This window comes from Silurus aristotelis (genome assembly GCF_946808225.1).
Source record: "Silurus aristotelis genome assembly, chromosome: 27".
In the NCBI taxonomy this organism is placed as follows: domain Eukaryota; kingdom Metazoa; phylum Chordata; class Actinopteri; order Siluriformes; family Siluridae; genus Silurus; species Silurus aristotelis.
In genome coordinates this window covers 12,168,444-12,185,760 of record NC_139600.1, presented here as the reverse complement: position 1 = coordinate 12,185,760, position 17,317 = coordinate 12,168,444, and the positions used below count along the sequence as shown (strand labels likewise).

Here is a 17,317-nt window from a genome sequence, read left to right as displayed (position 1 = left end):
TAACATTCCAGCAGTCTTCACTGTCAGTGTTTTAGTGACGGTGACACTACATCAACATCAAGTTGCAACAAATGCAACTAAAAACTGATCTGGAAGATAAATGGAAATGTAGAAAATAACACCCAATCAAATAAAGTATTTACAAAGGAATTTCTTTTTATTTTCTACGATTAAAAATAACAAAAATTGATTTTTAAGTATAATCTAGAAACTCATTTAATAAGTTGATTGCACTTGATTATTATGTGCGTATAGCGTATAGCCATAAGGACAAATAAATAAAACACAAAAAAACTTGACGAAAAAAAACATAAGTTAAATCATGTTAGCAAGGAAAACAAATACAAACATGGAAGACAAACGTGAAAGAATGAGTGACTTAAAGTGTGACTTACATGCAAGTGTTCATTAATAGAAAATGTACGAGGATCAGTGCAGTGGTGCAAAAGTGCAGTAGCTCAGTCGGATTGGGAAACAATATCCAGAAGTAGTTTATTTAATGATTTTAATACAATTTGAATAAAAGATTATAGGCATTATTGTGTTCTGTTCATAATTTGTATGTACAATTCCAATTCCAAAAAAGTTGGGCCAATGTGCAAAATGTAAATAAAAACAGAATGCAATGATTTGCAATAAAACAAAAACCATATAAGATGTTTCAAGTGAAAATATTTACCATTTCAAGGAAAAAATATGGTAAGTTTAAATTTGATGGCTGCATCAGGTCTCAAAAAAGTTTGGACAGGGCCATGTTTACCACTGTGTGGCATCACATCTTCTCTGTATATAACTGGGAACTAAGGAGACCAGTTGCTGAAGTTTTGGGAGAGGAATGTTGTCCCATATGTGTCTGATACAGGATTCTATCTGCTCAACAGTTCTGGGTGTCATTTGTTGGTTTTTTGTTTCATGATGTTTTCAAATGGTGAAAGGTCTAGACTGCAGGCAGGCTAGTTCAGTACCCAGACTCTTCTACTATGAAGTCATGCTATTGTAATAGATCCAGTAGGCAGTTAGCATTGTCTTGCTTAAATATTTAAGGCCTTCCCTAAAAAAATACTTTTTCTGACTGGAAGCATTTGTTGCTCTAAAACCTGTATATACCGTTCAGCATTAATGGAGCCTTTCCAAATGAGCAAGCTGCCAATTCCACAGACACTAATGCACCCCTGTAGCAAGAGAGATGCGGCTTTTTGAACTGAGAACTGATAACAAGCCAGATAATCCCACTCCTCTTTAGTCAGGAGGACGTGGTGTTTTCTGGCTCATGTTCACACATGCCTTCTTCTTTGCATGATAGAGATTTAACCAGCATTTATGGATGACTTGGCAAACTGTGTTCACAAACAAAGAATTCTGGAGGTGTTATTGAGCCAGTGCAGTGATTTTCATTACAGAATTATAAATGTTTTAAATGTAGTGCCGTCTGAGAGCCCGGAGATCACGGGCATACAATACCGATTTTCACGGTTGCCCTGTGTGCACAGAGATTTCTCCAGATTCTTTGAAAGTTTGGATAATATTATTTACTGTTAATGATATTCATCCATTGTTCCACAATTTGTAGATACAGTCTTTCACAGATTGCTGAACCTCTGCTCCATCTTTACTTTTAAGAGACTCCGCCTTTTTAAGATACACTATTTATACCCAATCATCTTACTGACCTGTTGTCAATTAACCTAATTATTTGCTGAATGTTTTTCCAATTGTTTAATTTTAATTACACCTACTTTTTCCAGACTTTTGTTGCAAAAATCCAACTTTTTTGAAAACCATCAACCATCTTTTTGGTACATTTCCTCATTTTAAATATTTGATGTGTTTTCTTTGTTTTACTGTGAATAAAATATATGCTACCATTATTCAATCGTATGCTATTGCATGCATAATTTTGAACAGGCCAAATTATGTGTGAAACTTAGCCAAAGTTCTGTCATTAAGAGAGAAAAAAAGGAGTTACAGAAGAGTACATCTTTAGAGAGAAATCCTGCTAGTAAATGTGTCAGCATACTTGTTTTGTGATCATGGTCCCATTAAATTTTGCTGAATTGTGTTCTTAAAAATGTTTCTGGTAGTTGACTCCTGTAGACTCTAGTAGACTTTTGGCACCTACTGTCTCCCACTAAAGACCGCAAAGCCAAGGTCTAAAGACATCTGATCTACTGAAGCAGAATCTAAAATTAGAATGTTGTTTACTTGAAAAATTGATCATGGTGGCATGTGGGCACTGTATAAACAGATTGCCGAAAACAGAGAGAAAAACTAACAATACAGACAGGTATACTTTCGTCGTGGGGCTGCAATTCATCAGCAAGTATGGAGTTTACAAGGCGCTACCTGCCTATGGAATGGGAAGAACGGTGGAGAAAAGAGAAGGAGCGAAGGAAAAAAGTGATAGATGAAGGAGGGGAAGAGTTTGAAAGGGAGAGCAGGAGACTAACATGGATTAGGGCGTACAATGACAGCAGAATGGGGATGAAGGAAAACAATGTCATGAAGAACGAGAGAGGGATTCAGGAAACAGAGAACAAGTGGAATGACGAGGTAGAGACAAAGAAGTTCACAAAAGATTCTTACCCAACTGAAATCTTCAAAGCCATGGAGAAACTGAGGTGTTGCTCTGTCCTTACTGACCTGATCCTAAGTGTTGAGCATGGATATTTTGTTCATGCTCACTCAGTGGTCCTGGCTGCTGTAAGTCCCCGAATCCAACAGATGCTCCAACAGAGGAATGAAAAGAACGAGAGTGAGATATGTCTACATCTGGGTCCAGAGGTATGTGATGTGGGCTTATCTGCAGTGCTGGAATTTGCCTACTCTGGAAAGATAGCTGGACTGAACAATAACTCTTTAGCTCAGATTCAGGCAGCTGCTTTACATCTGGGAGTTTCAAGGGTTCTAGAGCTCTGCAAAAAAGAAGAAGAGGTGGAGAGGAAGAAAAATGAAGAGAAGGAAATGAAAAAAATGAATGGCAAAGAACACAGAAAGCTTAACCTTCAGTCCATTAGGCAGCTGTGGGCAGAGAAGGTGGGCTGTGATGTGGAGCTGGAAGCTCAAGGAAGAAAATTTCATGGTAAAGATATGCCAGAGTGTTGACTTTAGTCTAAATAGTCTACGTTCAAATTATATTCATTCGATTTGACGAGCCTCAAGACCTCAGTACATTAAATGCATTTTACATGACAGGCTACAATTTATACATAGTATGAGAAATAGTATCCAAAAACATTCATAATTTGCCAGCGTGTGTCTGAAATGTATATTGCTAATGCCTGTATGGAATTAAATTTTTTTGCTATCCACTGGACATTTGGTTTTGATGAAAATGAGATGACAAGTCAAAAATTCAGCTTGAATTTTTAAATTTATTTCTTTAAATATAGTAAATATGTTTGATTATTAACTTACTTTGAACTTGCTTGAAGTAACTAAATCAGTGTCAGTGAGATTGCAATTTAGTGACATCACCAAAACTTGCAGTTTTTATTTTAAACGCTTTTTTGTGGGTTTTTTTTTACATGATCAGAAATATTGAAACATGACAATAACCTGTGTTTCTTGTAACCCAGTTAAATAACACATCTAGATATAAAAATCAGCACATAATATGTTTAATTCTGATCTATCTATCGCATTTTTATCTTTTGACCCAATTGTCTTTAGTGTACAGTCTTAAGAGGCAATGTATTGTAATATTTTTTCTTTCCTGTTTTCTCCCGATCAAGACTTAATTTTTTTATTATCTGGACAACAAAGCTTGTTTCCTCGTGGTCACGACATAATTTTCTCGCAAAATCTCTTGCAAAAATCTAAAGTACATTTTCTCATGATCTCGACATACAAACATTGATCAGTACTTCATTTTCCTGTGTATTTGGCAGCATCATGGGTGATAGCATTCGCTTTTACTTTGATCAGGGACTCAATCAAACTACAGATAAAGTCCATATTTGCTGTGGAAAATTAAGATAGAAAACTATGATAAAACTATGATAGAGATTTCAAATGCCAAAGTGTACTTTAATACATTTAGGTTGTGAGAATATGGGTTTTTACATTGAGATCACGAGAAAATTACGATGTGATAAAAAGAAAAAAAACTCATGTTGAGATCACGAGAAAACAAGAAAGCTAAATATTATAACGCACGACCTCTATGGACTTCCATATTAGCGAATAGAGAAATCCAAATAATTCTGGACTTGCCGTTCCACTATTTTTTGCAGATGTGCATATTTCATTATTCCATGTTTCATTATTTCATGTTTTAAATAAGAAGTCAGTGAAACATTTTAAATACTTGAAAGGTGCGTCTACATTTGTATATGTATTCACCCTTGTTGCACCACCATGTTTTTTTGGAAAGCGACATGGTTGCAGAGTCAGATCTTTGGGTATAGTCATCAAAAATCTTTCTCAGGCAAGACCACAAAGCAGAAATGTGATTCCTGTCAGGTCTTAGCTGAACTCCAACTCTGCTCAACGACACAGCTTTCAAACATGGCCGCCGTGAAGTACAGCATAGAGAACGCTCTCATGTTCACAGGTTGTTTTTTTAAGGACTCATTTCAAGGGCATCATTGACCCTTTGAGAAGTATACATACGCATTCTTAGTTTATATTCTCAGTTATATCTTCATCTCCAGTTTTGCAATTTGTTCATGTTGCTTGCTGATCACTTGGCTTTTTGTTTGTTTCTTTGATTGATCTTTGAATCTTTGATTGATTTTTAAATCTTTTAAAATGGGATCTTTTTTGGTTAAGTTACATTTAAAGAATACCATATGGGATATTACTATTACATTGAGCTTTATTTCCTTTTTTTTTCTCATTTACAGCACACAGGGTGATTCTGAGTGCCAGCAGTGACTATTTCCATGCAATGTTCAGCAGTGGTATGAAGGAGACCCACCAGACCTCAGTGTCCCTGCTATTAGTAGGGGCACCTGAACTAGAAGCCCTTCTTCATTGCTGCTACAGTGGACATCTGTTTCTTGACTGGGGATGCATTTTTGAGCTCACCATCGCTGCTTTACAGTTTCAATTCCAACCAGCACTCTCGCTCTGCCTTAGCTACCTGGAACAGCAAATGGATGTCCACAACTGCTTGGATGTGGCTGCCTTTGCTGAAGCGTACATGCTTGGTGACTTGTTTGAAACAGCTGAAGACTTCATCCTCATGCACTTCCAGGAAGTTATGGCTACTCCAATGTTCTTGGAATTGCCAGCGGAGAAGCTTTTAAACCTTCTAAGACGCGATGCCTTGTGCGTTCCATCGGAGCTGTCTGTCTTCCGAGCAGTGGTGGCATGGATTGAGGCAGATCCAGAGCAAAGGCTTTCTCAAGCCCAGGAAGTAATGACAGGAGTGCGGTTTCCACTCATGACCTTCCGAGAGTTTCGAGAGGTCCGAGCCGTTAACCTGCAAATGGAGTGTCGTGGCAATGAAGATGTATATCTATACCACACAGCACTAAAAGAATTTGGATTTGGAGACTCCAGCCAAGTAGTTCAGCATCGTATACGTTACCCCAAAGATGTTCTTGTTGTTGTTGGAGGAGATCAATTAAATCCAGACGACGGCCAACGGCTTCCTAGCAAACAGCTGTGGTTTGCTAACTCCATGCGGAGCGGTACAGGATTGGTCAAGGATATGGAGTGGAGGATGTTGGGTGAAATGCCATCGAGAGCAAGATTCAGGCATGGAATCAGCATACTAGATGGGAAACTGTATGTAGCAGGAGGTTGCCATTACTATTCTAAGACAGACACAATGAAATCTGTATACAGGTATGATCTAGGTCTTCCAAAACTTATATTCTGTGCATTAATATAATAATTAATCATTTCTTGATTGATAATTTAATCTATGATAATCTTGTGTATTCAAAAATGTCTTCATAAATAGTTTTCCCATTTGATTTGTCACTGTATTCACTTTTCATAATTACAAACGAATAGTTTTTCACATTGACTTCTCACAAATATTTTTTGTCACACCTGATTTTCTCATTATATTTTTTTTCTCGCATATTTTTTTTGCCATTTTTGCCATGTAGAATTTATTTTTCACAAGTGCTTTCAAATTGTTTTGTATTTGGTTTACTTTCCTGAGTTCTCACCTGCACATAATTGCCTTATTTTCATTCATCGATTCTTCTCAAAAATTCATCAACTTTATACTTTTTGTAAAACATTTTTATGGATGTGACACATTTTTGCACAAGAAAAATCATTTAAAAAAGTTATAGTAAATAATAAGTTCGTTTTTAACAAGTTATCCGTCTCATAGTGTTCCTATAATGACAAGTTGAACTGCTCATACATTGAATTCAAAAAGTACTCAGATGAACTTCATCCTTCATTCAAATTGATTTTTTTCGCATTAATCTACACTCAGTACCCTAAAAACAGTTCAATCTTGGTTTCATCAGACCAGAGACTCCACACAGTCGGAGTCCTTCAGGTGTTTGTAGGCAAACTCCAAGTGGTTTTGCACTGAGGAGAGGCTTCCATTCAGCCACTTTGCCATAACGACCAGATCAGTGAAGTGCTGCAGTGATGGTTGTCCTTCTGGAACTTTGTCCATCTCCACACAAGATCTCCATAGCTCGGTTAGAGTGACCATAGTGTTCTTAGTCACCGCTCTTATCAGGCTCTTCTCTCCCAAATGTTCAGTTTGGCTGGGAGACGAGCTCTTGGAAGAGTTTTGGTTCTGACACACTTCTTATTCCAATTGAGAATTATGGCTCTAATATGAATTGTCAGCTGTGACTCCATTCAAAGTGTAGAAACATCTCAGGAACGATCTAAAGAAATGGTAGACATCTGAGCTAATAAGTGTTGTAAAAATTCGAAATACTTACGTACGTGATATTTCTTTTATTTATTTATTTAAATTACATACTAGAATTCTGTTTTTACTTTGTCATTATGTGGTACTGAGTGTAGATTGGTAAGAAAATAACGATTGTAGTATCAGGCGACAACATAACAAAATGTGAAGAGGGTCTGAATACTTTCTGAATGCACTGTACATGATTTTTAGGTTCTTTTGTATTTGTTTTTATTCTGTAGTTAAATTTCTTTTTCTTCTAAATCTTATACACACACTGGCACAGGTATGACCCTATAAACAACTCATGGAAGAGACTGTCAGATATGCAAGAGCACAGGAGTAACTTTACTATGGTGGTGAGAGAGGATAGTCTGTATGCAATTGGAGGAGACAAGGACATCAGCACTAATTTGGACAGTGTGGAAAAATACTCAGTGAAAACAGACACATGGAGGTAAGAAACTATAAGAAGAATTGCCTTGAATAGTATACGTACCACTAAATTAAATTGAACATATGTCATCATGCCAATGAAATAATGGCAAGCAAAATGTGTAGATGCAACCTTTCTGATACACTATATGGACAAAAGTTTCATATGTACTTTTTAAACATCCCATTCCACATCTAGTTCAGATTCTGGGGTGATGTTCCACTAGATTTTGAAGTGTGCTTGTGGAGATTTAGTCAATTTAGCCACAAGGCCGTTAGTCAAGTCAGGTACTGATATAGGCGAGGTAGGGAGGCCTAGGGTCCAGTCAGCGTTCCAGTTCATCCCAAAGGAGTTCAGTAGGGTTGAGGTCAGGTATTTACAGCAGACCACTCAAGATCTTTCACTCCAGCCTATGTAAATCATATCCTTATGGAGCTGGCTGTATGCACAGGGCCATAGTCATGCTGGAACAGGTTTGGGTGTTGAAACAATTTTATCCAAATAGTGTCTTTTAAATAGTGAATAACAGCTTGTTTCTGTGTTTCGTTTTAGCTTGGCACATTCACTGGACCAGCCTCTGAGTGGCCATGCAGCTGTTGTTTGGGAAGGCGAGATTTTTATCTCAGGAGGTTTTAATTTAAAGTACCAGTGCCTGGTGTCCATGTTTCTCTACCATCCCGAGCGTGGCACGACATATCTCTCGGACATGGCCCATGATCGAGCTCAGCACTGCATGGAAAGCTTGGCCAAGCGCTTCTACGTAGCTGGAGGAGTGTGTAACCTGCGAGAGTTCTACACAGATCAGTTGTCCTGTGAAAGCTATGACCCTAGAAGTGATACGTGGACTGCATTTACGCCTCTTCCGCTGTGCCATGTTGGAGCAGCCTCAGCTGTCCTGGAGGGAAAGTTGTATGTGTTGGGTGGTTATTCTCAGGAAGATTACAGTGAGGCCAGATTGGTACACCGCTATGACCCTGGAAATAAGAGATGGGAGAATATGGGCAAGATGGCCGGCCCTGTCACAGACATTCGGGCTTGTTTACTCCATTTACCTGCTCAGTTGAGAAGGTCAGATAGACTGAAAGCTATGTAAAAGCCATATTTAATCCCACTGACATTTGTGGTGTTAAAAGGTATCTTTTTTCATGATGTCACCTATTATAAATATAATAAGACACCTAGAACTGCTTCCCAAACCTCAGGGAGCCTACTGATGTAAGTTTTATGTAATGGAGACTAAAATGAGCTTAGGATATACTATATGGACAAAAGTCCATTGGCACCTGACCATAAAATTCATATCAGTTTTACACATCCCATTTACCATTCAGTCCCCATTTGCTGTTATACTTTTGGAAAGATGTTCCACTAGATTTTGGAGTGTGCTTGTGAAAATGTGTTCTTATTCAGCCACAAGGGTATTAATAAAGTCAGAGGTCTGGGTTGCAGTCAGCCCTCCAAATCATTCCAAAGCTGTTCAATAGGGTTGAGGTCAGAGCTCTATATCAGGCCATTCACGATCTTCCACTTTAACTCATGTCAACCATATCTTCATAGCTTTGTGCACAGGTACATTGTCATGATGGTTCAGGTTTGGGCCTCCTAGTTTAAATGAAGGGAAAGTTTAATGCCACAGCATCTAAAGACGTCTTTTACAATTGTGTGTCTCCAACTTTATGGTAACAGTTTGAAGAAGAACCACATGTGGCTGGAAAAGTCATGTGTCTGAATACGTTGTCCATATGGTGGTTAAATGTTCTTAGCAAGTACATGACTCTTAATGTTGGAATTTGTTTGGCAATGTTACCCCAGAGATTTGATATTTCGACATACTACTGAAAACAAAACAAAACATTTAATTGGAATTAGAAAAATTAAGCACATCCTATGACACATTTCTCTTTATTATCAATATTAATAATTAGGTGGTGTAGATTCAATGAAGAATGAAGAAGTTTCATACAGTATACTGTATTAGTGATGTTAATTGTAAAGTTTGTTTGTGTTTATTAAATAAATAAAAATAATAATAATAATAATAATAATAATAATAATAATAATAATAATAATAATAATAAATAAATAAGAATCACTATATTTTTTAGTCCATGATGATGCATGTTTAGAATATTAATTGTTTTAAACATAAGGCAGTACTATCAGTGGAACTGGTGTAAAATAGCCTGATCTAGCTGTTGTGTAAATGTTTTATATGTTAAGTGAATTATGAATTATGTAATGACTTATGAAATGCAAATACATGCAATATTCAAAACTCTTTATCCGGATTCCTAATATTCTGAAGCCTGGAGATGAAAAATGAACAATAAATACAAATTAGGACTTGTTTTTATTTCTTAATTTTTTTTTTAGCACACCTTATCTGAACCTTATGGTTAGCAAAACAGCTTTTGGTTAAAAAAAAAAAAAAATTAAATAAAAAAAAAAAATTACAAAATTAAAAACAAACATTACATAAAGTAAAAAAAAAAAAATTATTATACAGAGTAAAACAGAGCGCTGCATCACAAACAGGTATCTCATATAGCAAGAATGAATGCAAGAACTAAAGCAAGAAACCTAATAAATGCAATAAAACTAGTTTTTTTCACTGCAGCTGTGACCCACATACCTCATGAAATGACCCCGGGGTTTTGGTAAATTTCCATACGTTTTTGAGCATTTATTTTCATGCATTTGTGTTTTCCTGTGGATTTTAACTAATAGCAATTAAGAACAAATCTATAGGAAAGAAAATGCAAAATGCTGTTTTGTCCGACCTTTCGTCATGATGTCCAGCTTTTCTTGAAAAGTGGTCTTATTTGTAGATTTTACAACCAAATAAATTTCTTCTCTTCTGTCAGCCATTGTGTAATGAAAAGCAACTATTAATCCACATGAATATATTTGAGCTTGTGCAGTTTCCTACAAATGCGGTTTGCAAGCTAGTGACCTTTCTTACTATCCAATCAAAGGGCGTGAAAATGCTGAAATAATTCTATGCCTTCTAGGGGGCCTCGGTGTCAGCGAGTCACAGTCTGATTAGTTAAAGCAACAGGTCTAAAATACATGCATTTAAATCTACCAAGAGCCTGCACTGTTCATTTTTGCTGGCCTTACAATAACATGTGATGTGATGGCTGAAATCTGATTGGATAGAAACTTTAATGTAGAATTGTGCTGCTACCCGAGAGAAACGCTATAAAATGAAAAAATAGACAACTGGGAATAATTGAATACATATTTTTTGGCAAAGATATATGAAACATGGGTACTGTATCATGGCTGACCCTACGCTATGACCCCAGCTTCCTAGCATCGCTGGGATATGCAAAGAAGTTTGACGGTGTTGTAAAAAAAAAAAAAAAAGTACATGTGACAATTAAGAAATCACATTTCTTTCTTTTCTTTTCTTTCATAGATATTAGGCCTGCAGAGAAAGACATTTGCTGATGTTGTAAAAAAGGAAACATTACTGGAAAATTAATGGGAATAATTTGACAGTGTTTTTCTGCCCATCTTTTGGTTTCCTCTCACTGTTCAAAAGAAATATTCCAATAAGTAGACTGGATCCACTAAATTCATTCATTATTGAATGTCCCATTCAGAATGTATTTCCACCTCACACCAAGTGTTTCCAGGATTTCCTTGAGATCAACCATTACCAGGATTAAGTAGTTACTGAAGATTTGATTGGTCATCCATGTAAAGATACTCAAAAATATGATAAATACATGATAAGACTCTGCTAATACATTCAGCTTCAGTCTGAAAGGCTAAATCGTGTCCAGTGGCCTACATTGAACATTATGTTCTCACTGTGTGCATTCTCTGTACAAAGAGGTGCCAAAATCCCACACCAGTCCACACCACAGAACAGTAACAAGTAGCTTAGTCACACAACTCAACATTTATCAGGCCGTATTTGAGTAAGTGGCCTATAATTAGTCACCATACTTCTTCACAACCTTTCAAAAATACAGCTAGAAGACCATATCTTTTTTGGATATCATTTTATTGCGTGGAGAAAATAATATTGAATATTGGTTTTCACATATTCAATTATTAGGAGTTGTATAAGCTGGTTTCTGATGTATTAGAAAATATTTAATTAGAGTGTGTTTGGAGAGCAGTGATCTAAAATATTATATAACTGTTTACACTGAGCTTCATTTTTTTCAAATATTTCTCATATAATTCTGAATAAAGCAGAAAAAAAAACATCATTGTCTAAGGTGGTGAGGTACAGCCAGTACACATGCTGCTATATATGTGTTAGATCCAGGGGTTCCGCACAAGTTCTCCCAGTGCTGCATTGCTGGATCATACCTATGAATCACTTTTGTGTCGCTGTAATCTTCATGGCAATAACCACCAATGACATAAATCTTTCCTTCCAACACTGCAGATGCTGCACTGACATGAGGCATAGACATGGGCATAATGGCGCACCAGCAATTATTCACCGGATCAAAGATCTCACAGGCTAGCTGGTCAAATAACTGCCCAGCTACACCAGAGACTCCACCAGCTACATACAGGCAGTCTTTCAAGGTCTCCATGCAATGTTGGGCTCGACTCTGGGACATATCTCTAAGGTATGTGGTGCCTTTCTTTGGGTGATAAAGAAACATAGGTTCCAAGCACTGGTATCTGCTGTCAAAGCCTCCTGAGATGAAAATCTCTCCATTCCATACACTGGCAGCATGACTACTTAAGGATTGGTCCAGAGGTTGAACAAAGCTGGAGAAAGAAAATTGAGTGTTGGTAGTGTGATGCAGGTTAAGTGCAATTAATGGTCTTAGTACTATATCTTACCTTCAAATCAATGTTCCTGCTCCAAACTCAAACTTGGTTTTATAAGGTTCTATCTACTAGTTTATCATCAAACAATATAAGATGAGATGAACACAACATGGGCAGTGCAAAAGAAACAGACATCAAGTCTCAGTTTAGAGTCAAAGATAAAAATCATGTTTAGCTGTAGATGTTCTACGTGTAATTAAGTTTGAATAAAATGATTGGAACACCGGTCTACTGTACTCACTGGTTTTTATAATATATAAAAAATTCTGGCACATTAGAACGTCTTCATTGCTGCACATAGCTAAAGTGTTTCTAATGTCAGAAAACAATCTGCTGAAGGGATTGAATTTTCTGATATAACCAGGAACAGGAGGTACCAGGCTTGTAAGACATGTTTTGGTGGTACATAATGTGATGGATGTTCTGGAAAAAAGCATAACCTTAAATTTTACCTCATAAAAAATATTGGAACTTAAACATATTTAAGAAGCATATATATGATCATGATCTGATCTTAGTTGGCTCGAAATGTCCTTATCTACTGAGGGTTTTATTTGTTTCATGAGGTTAAGATGTTGCTTAATTAGAGACTATTGAAGCTAACATAACAATAAGGGTTTATCCATGTTGGTCACTGAATTTCCAGTGTTTCAGTGTACATCATGCTTACCTCCAAGAATCTGTAATAGGACAGTAGACCTCTACACTTTCAATGTTTTCTTCAATATCTTTGTTTCCACCAATGGCTAACATTTTTCCATCCACAACCAAAAGCGCAAAGTTGCCCCTTTTCTCATTCATATCAGCCAACCTTTGCCAATTATTTCTGTGCCAATCTACCCATAATTTGAGTATAGTCTTGATACTTTACCTATAGGCACATTTCATTATGTCGTCCTTCCCATAATAATGTCGCCCACCAACTACATATAATTTCCCACCAATTACTTTAGCACTATGACAGAATCTGGGTTTCTCTGGTAAGTCACCCAGTTTTCTCCATTCGATTCTTTTCATTAAGCCAACATGGTTATGGAAGGCATTGCTGAACCATAATTCCCCACAGGGTAAGCGTTTATCAAGGTTTTCAGTGATCTTTTTACCACCAACAAGGACCAGAGTCTCTTTAGGAAGGTAGGTTCTAAAATCCGAATAGGAATGAAAGGTATTAGTACAGAACTCTTCAAACAGGGACTCATAAAGATCCCTATCACTGACTCGTGGCCACGACGTTATAACCTTCACTTCTCTGAATTCCGTAAAGGTCATGAGAGGAAACAGGACAGTTCTCATTAAATCCCTGGCTTCTTTCACCCTAGCCATTTTATCGGCATTTATCCAGGATACGACAGCTCTGAACACGGACAGCTCTGATTTTACTACGTTGCTACGTAGGCAGTTGCTACGTAGATATGCCTTCAGCTTCTCCACAGGCAGGTCCTGAAATTTTGCAGTGACTGCCACATCCTCAAAATGTCTAAGCGTAAAGTCTTCTGCCATTTCTCGCAAGTCGAGCATCTCATAAGCCTCGGCATATGCAACAACATCCAGACAATTATAAGCATCCATTTCCTGCTGCAGAAAGTTGAGGCAGAGCGAGAGAGCTGTTTGGAATTGGAACTGAAGAGCAGTGGAGGTGAGCTCAAAAATGCAGCCCCATCCAAGTAGCAGATGCCCACTGTAGCAGCAATGAAGAAGGGCTTCTAGTTCAGGTGCCCCCGTTAATAGCAGGGACACTGATTCCTGTTGGGTTTCCTTCATCCCGCTGCTAAACATTGCTCGGAAATAGTCACTGCTGGCACTCAGAATAACCCTGTGTGCTGTAAGTGGTAATGACAACAGCAATGTAAATACAAAACAATAACAGAAAATTTATTGGTCTTGGAAAAAAATAAAAACATAATTTTCTGTACAGTTTACAATGAGGTCCACAAATAAGCATCGATTACTATATATTATCTGTATTAAAGTTCTCATAATTTACCTAATTTAACAAAAATTGAATTTAAAAAGCATATTCTGTTATATAAAAATAAAATAATGAACAAATAATATTGTAAAAAACAAAACGAAAATTGATGGCATTTGACAGATGCCCTTAAGTGACTTATAACTATGTGAGCAGTTGAGGGTTAAGGGCCTTTCTCGAGGGCCCTGCAGGGAACTTTAGGTGGTGTTGAGTTTTGCACTTTTAACAACCTTGTAGTCAGAAGCCCAACTTCTCAACCACAGACCTTTCAGTTTCCCAACTATTGTACTACAGCACGTACATAATAATAGTGCATAGTTGATATTATAGTAATTTTCCTAAATAATAATAATATTTTTGATTCTCCATACCATTAAATATTCTTCCTTCAGCCTCCACCTCCACATCACAGCCCACTCTCTTGTCCCACAGTTGCCTGATGGCCTGCAAGCTGACCTTCTTCTGTTCTTCAGCAGAGATTCCACTATTGCTTTCTTTTATCTTCATCTCACTGTCATTCTTTTGCTGTCTTTCCTGTTCTTCATTGCAGAGCTTCAAAACCCTTGGAACTCCCAGGTAAAGAGCAGCAGCCTGAATCTGAGTTAAAGATCCTCTGGTCAAATTAGTGATGATTCCAGTGTAGGCAAACTCCAACACTGCAGATATGCCCAAATCTGATACTTCTGGACCAACACATATAAATCTCTGTCTCTCATTTATTTCTTGGAGCATCTGCTGGACAACGGAGCTCACAGCAGCCAGAACTACAGAGTGACCATGGAAATGAGCCTCACTTTGAGTTTTTAGGGTGAGATCAGTGAGAAAAGACAATTGTTTCATTTCCTCCAAAGCGTGGAAAAGGCTGTCTGGGTAGGATGGGTAGCAGTATAGCTTTTCGGTATATTTTTCAGATTCCTCGCTGGTTTTACTGTGAGTGGTCTTAAAGGATGTCTTTTCAAACTGTTGTGTGTCGTTATAAGCATCATCATCATCATCATCATCATCACTTGGAGGAAAAAGTACATTACAACCATCATTTTCTTGCTGCTCACTTCCCTGAGATAGCTTCAAATATCTTGCCATGTTCTTCAAGGTTTTTGTCCTCATTCATATAAATTCTTCTGCTTTCATGCCCACTTCCTTTTTATTCTCTTAACTTAGGCAGTGTCTTTTTTTGCTTTTGAAGGATGCTGGCAAGTCACATAAAAACAATGATGGGCCACAGCCATGAATAGCTTTCACCTCTTTTTTGCATTTGGTCGCAGTAGAACAAGTAACTGCCAAGGGCTTGGTAAAAAAAAATTAACCCAGTCCAGTCAGTATGTCCACAGAGTTTCTTCTCCTGCCTTCTTTAGTTTTTTTGGACTTCTGACTGGAGTGCTTTTGAACTCCCTCACACACCAGGCAGAATGCTATTTTTACCTTACCTCAGAGGAGTCTTCGAATTAGGGCCGACTTCAGAGCAACAATGTAATGTCATCTTATGCCATCCGACGTGTTTTTTTTACGTTTTGTATTCAAGCCGATCAACACAACATTAGGGTGATTTACACTTGAATTGAGTCCACATCACTCATCAACCCCAATCTTCTTAAATATTATTGTGAAGAATTGCTCCAGGAGTTACTGATACGAATCAGTGTTTCAAATGTCATCATATCATCCAATAAACCTGGTCGCAAATCAGTTGAATTGTTGTTCACACAAACAGTTTTTTTCTCCCAGACATTGACTGCCTAGGAAGGTTTGGACACAATCTAAAGGAGAATGTGACAGGCTGAGAGATTAAACTGAAGGCATAAAATTCTTTGGCAGTCGGGAATCAAGTTGCTCCTCCACAGCCAGAGAATGATATCTGGGTCATGTCGTAGGACTCAAGGTAGCAACAAGCCTTTAGTAAATAAACAGCCAGAAGTCTTTCGTGCTCGATGTCTGTATTTAGTATCAACTAATCCAGATCCAAGGCTAGTCATGGCACAGCTTTCTAATCATGCTGTAAAGAATGTATATACATTTTAAAAAATTTAATAAATGACCTCATAAGAATGCGTTTAACTGCACGCTTACTGACAAACCTTTATTAATATGAATATCCAACAAATAAAAAAAGTCCAGCACTAAATCTTTCCTGTGTTGTACATTTTTTTCAAGTCAAGTCAATTGAGTTAGATTTTTATTTGTTTGAACGACATTTTGCCAAAGTAGCATTACAGAATAGTTTACGAATTGCAGTTTATGAATGCAGCACCAGAAATTAGTTACATTAAGTTTAGCCCTAATGAGTGAGCCAGTAGCAACAGTGGCAGGAGAAAACTCCCTGAGATTGTATGAGGAACCAAAATCAAAGGGAAAAAGGGATGGAGTATAGTCGGGTCTCTGATGGACATTTGAATGCAAAATTGCAAAAACTGAGCTTATGATAATTTGAATAGATATCAGTGTATGACTGATTTATATCATTCTATTAAAAGATTGGTGTGTTAAGAGTAACATTAGGGTGCTTTCACACAATCTAAATCGTGTGACAAAAATGATAAAATTCTTTATAGCCATTAAAAATTTACAGTACTTTGGATACTTAAGTACATTTACCGTATTTTTCGCACTATAAGTCGCTACATTTTCCCACGCTTTGAACCCCGCGGCTTAAACAACGAAGCAAGTAATTTATGGATTTTTCCTGGGTTTTTACCGGTTTCACAAGCTCCAAACCAAAAAACTGAGCGACATAGCTTTGGACCAATGAAATTGGGGAACGGAAACGAAAAAACGCACTTCACCTGTGTTCTGAGCTGCATGGCACCGGGAGAAAAGCTTCCCCGATGGTGATTATTTAACGCACGACGATGACAAAAGAAAAACTCCAGAGAGAAATAGTTGTGAAAGGAAGGAGGAAGACAGTGAACAATGACTAACTTGGTCGGCTACTGTTTAGATACAAGCCGTTGTAATGCGTTGAGTCTGGGTGAAGGGAGAGCTCGCTAACTTCAGTTGCAACAGAAATCATATAAGCACAGACAGGTTTCCAAAACTCATGCTTTTTAATTTTTCTTGGCAACAGCGTTACGGGTTAGTCAAAGAAACTTAGAAATTAGCATTAGAAAATAATAAGGACATATTCTTATGCCGCTCTGCTCTTAAAGGAGCCACAACATATTTCACCCGTTACACCGTGTAACAGACACTCTCTTTCATTAAAGCCTGTGTAAAGTTCATTAGTTTCAGTGTAGCGGCTTATTTATGTTCAAAATAAAAATCTTTGTCAAAT

At 37.4% G+C, this 17,317-nt stretch overlaps 2 protein-coding genes across 2 annotated transcripts; one reads left to right on the top strand and one right to left on the bottom strand.

The window, feature by feature from the left end:
• Positions 1–1,917: 1,917 nt before the first annotated feature.
• Positions 1,918–9,333, top strand: LOC310721280 (kelch-like protein 33). The gene is made up of 4 exons (XM_083532829.1): positions 1,918–3,079; positions 4,845–5,793; positions 7,125–7,295; positions 7,827–9,333. The coding sequence occupies exons 1-4, from the start codon at positions 2,323–2,325 to the stop codon at positions 8,365–8,367; spliced, it is 2,418 nt and encodes an 805-aa protein (XP_083388955.1). The 5' UTR covers positions 1,918–2,322; the 3' UTR covers positions 8,368–9,333.
• A 776-nt stretch (positions 9,334–10,109) lies between these two features.
• On the bottom strand, positions 10,110–15,596 carry LOC310721609 (kelch-like protein 33). Its single transcript, XM_083533394.1, has 4 exons — positions 14,421–15,596; positions 12,952–13,900; positions 12,751–12,891; positions 10,110–12,017 (listed from the first exon to the last, which is right to left on the bottom strand). The coding sequence occupies exons 1-4, from the start codon at positions 15,154–15,156 to the stop codon at positions 11,498–11,500; spliced, it is 2,346 nt and encodes a 781-aa protein (XP_083389520.1). The 5' UTR covers positions 15,157–15,596; the 3' UTR covers positions 10,110–11,497.
• Between the last annotated feature and the right edge of the window lie 1,721 nt (positions 15,597–17,317).

What these genes read in the sequence shown, in the direction of transcription:
- LOC310721280 (XM_083532829.1), top strand. Translation starts at nt 2,323, where the DNA reads ATGGAGTTTACAAGGCGCTACCTGCCTATGGAATGGGAAGAACGGTGG. An exon ending in ACAATGAAATCTGTATACAG is followed by an intron (nt 5,794 to 7,124) that starts GTATGATCTAGG and finishes ACACTGGCACAG; the next exon opens with GTATGACCCTATAAACAACT. An exon ending in GTGAAAACAGACACATGGAG is followed by an intron (nt 7,296 to 7,826) that starts GTAAGAAACTAT and finishes GTTTCGTTTTAG; the next exon opens with CTTGGCACATTCACTGGACC.
- LOC310721609 (XM_083533394.1), bottom strand. Translation starts at nt 15,156, where the DNA reads ATGAGGACAAAAACCTTGAAGAACATGGCAAGATATTTGAAGCTATCT. An exon ending in TGAAGGAAGAATATTTAATG is followed by an intron (nt 13,901 to 14,420) that starts GTATGGAGAATC and finishes TACCACTTACAG; the next exon opens with CACACAGGGTTATTCTGAGT. An exon ending in ATAATGAAATGTGCCTATAG is followed by an intron (nt 12,892 to 12,951) that starts GTAAAGTATCAA and finishes TAATTGGCAAAG; the next exon opens with GTTGGCTGATATGAATGAGA.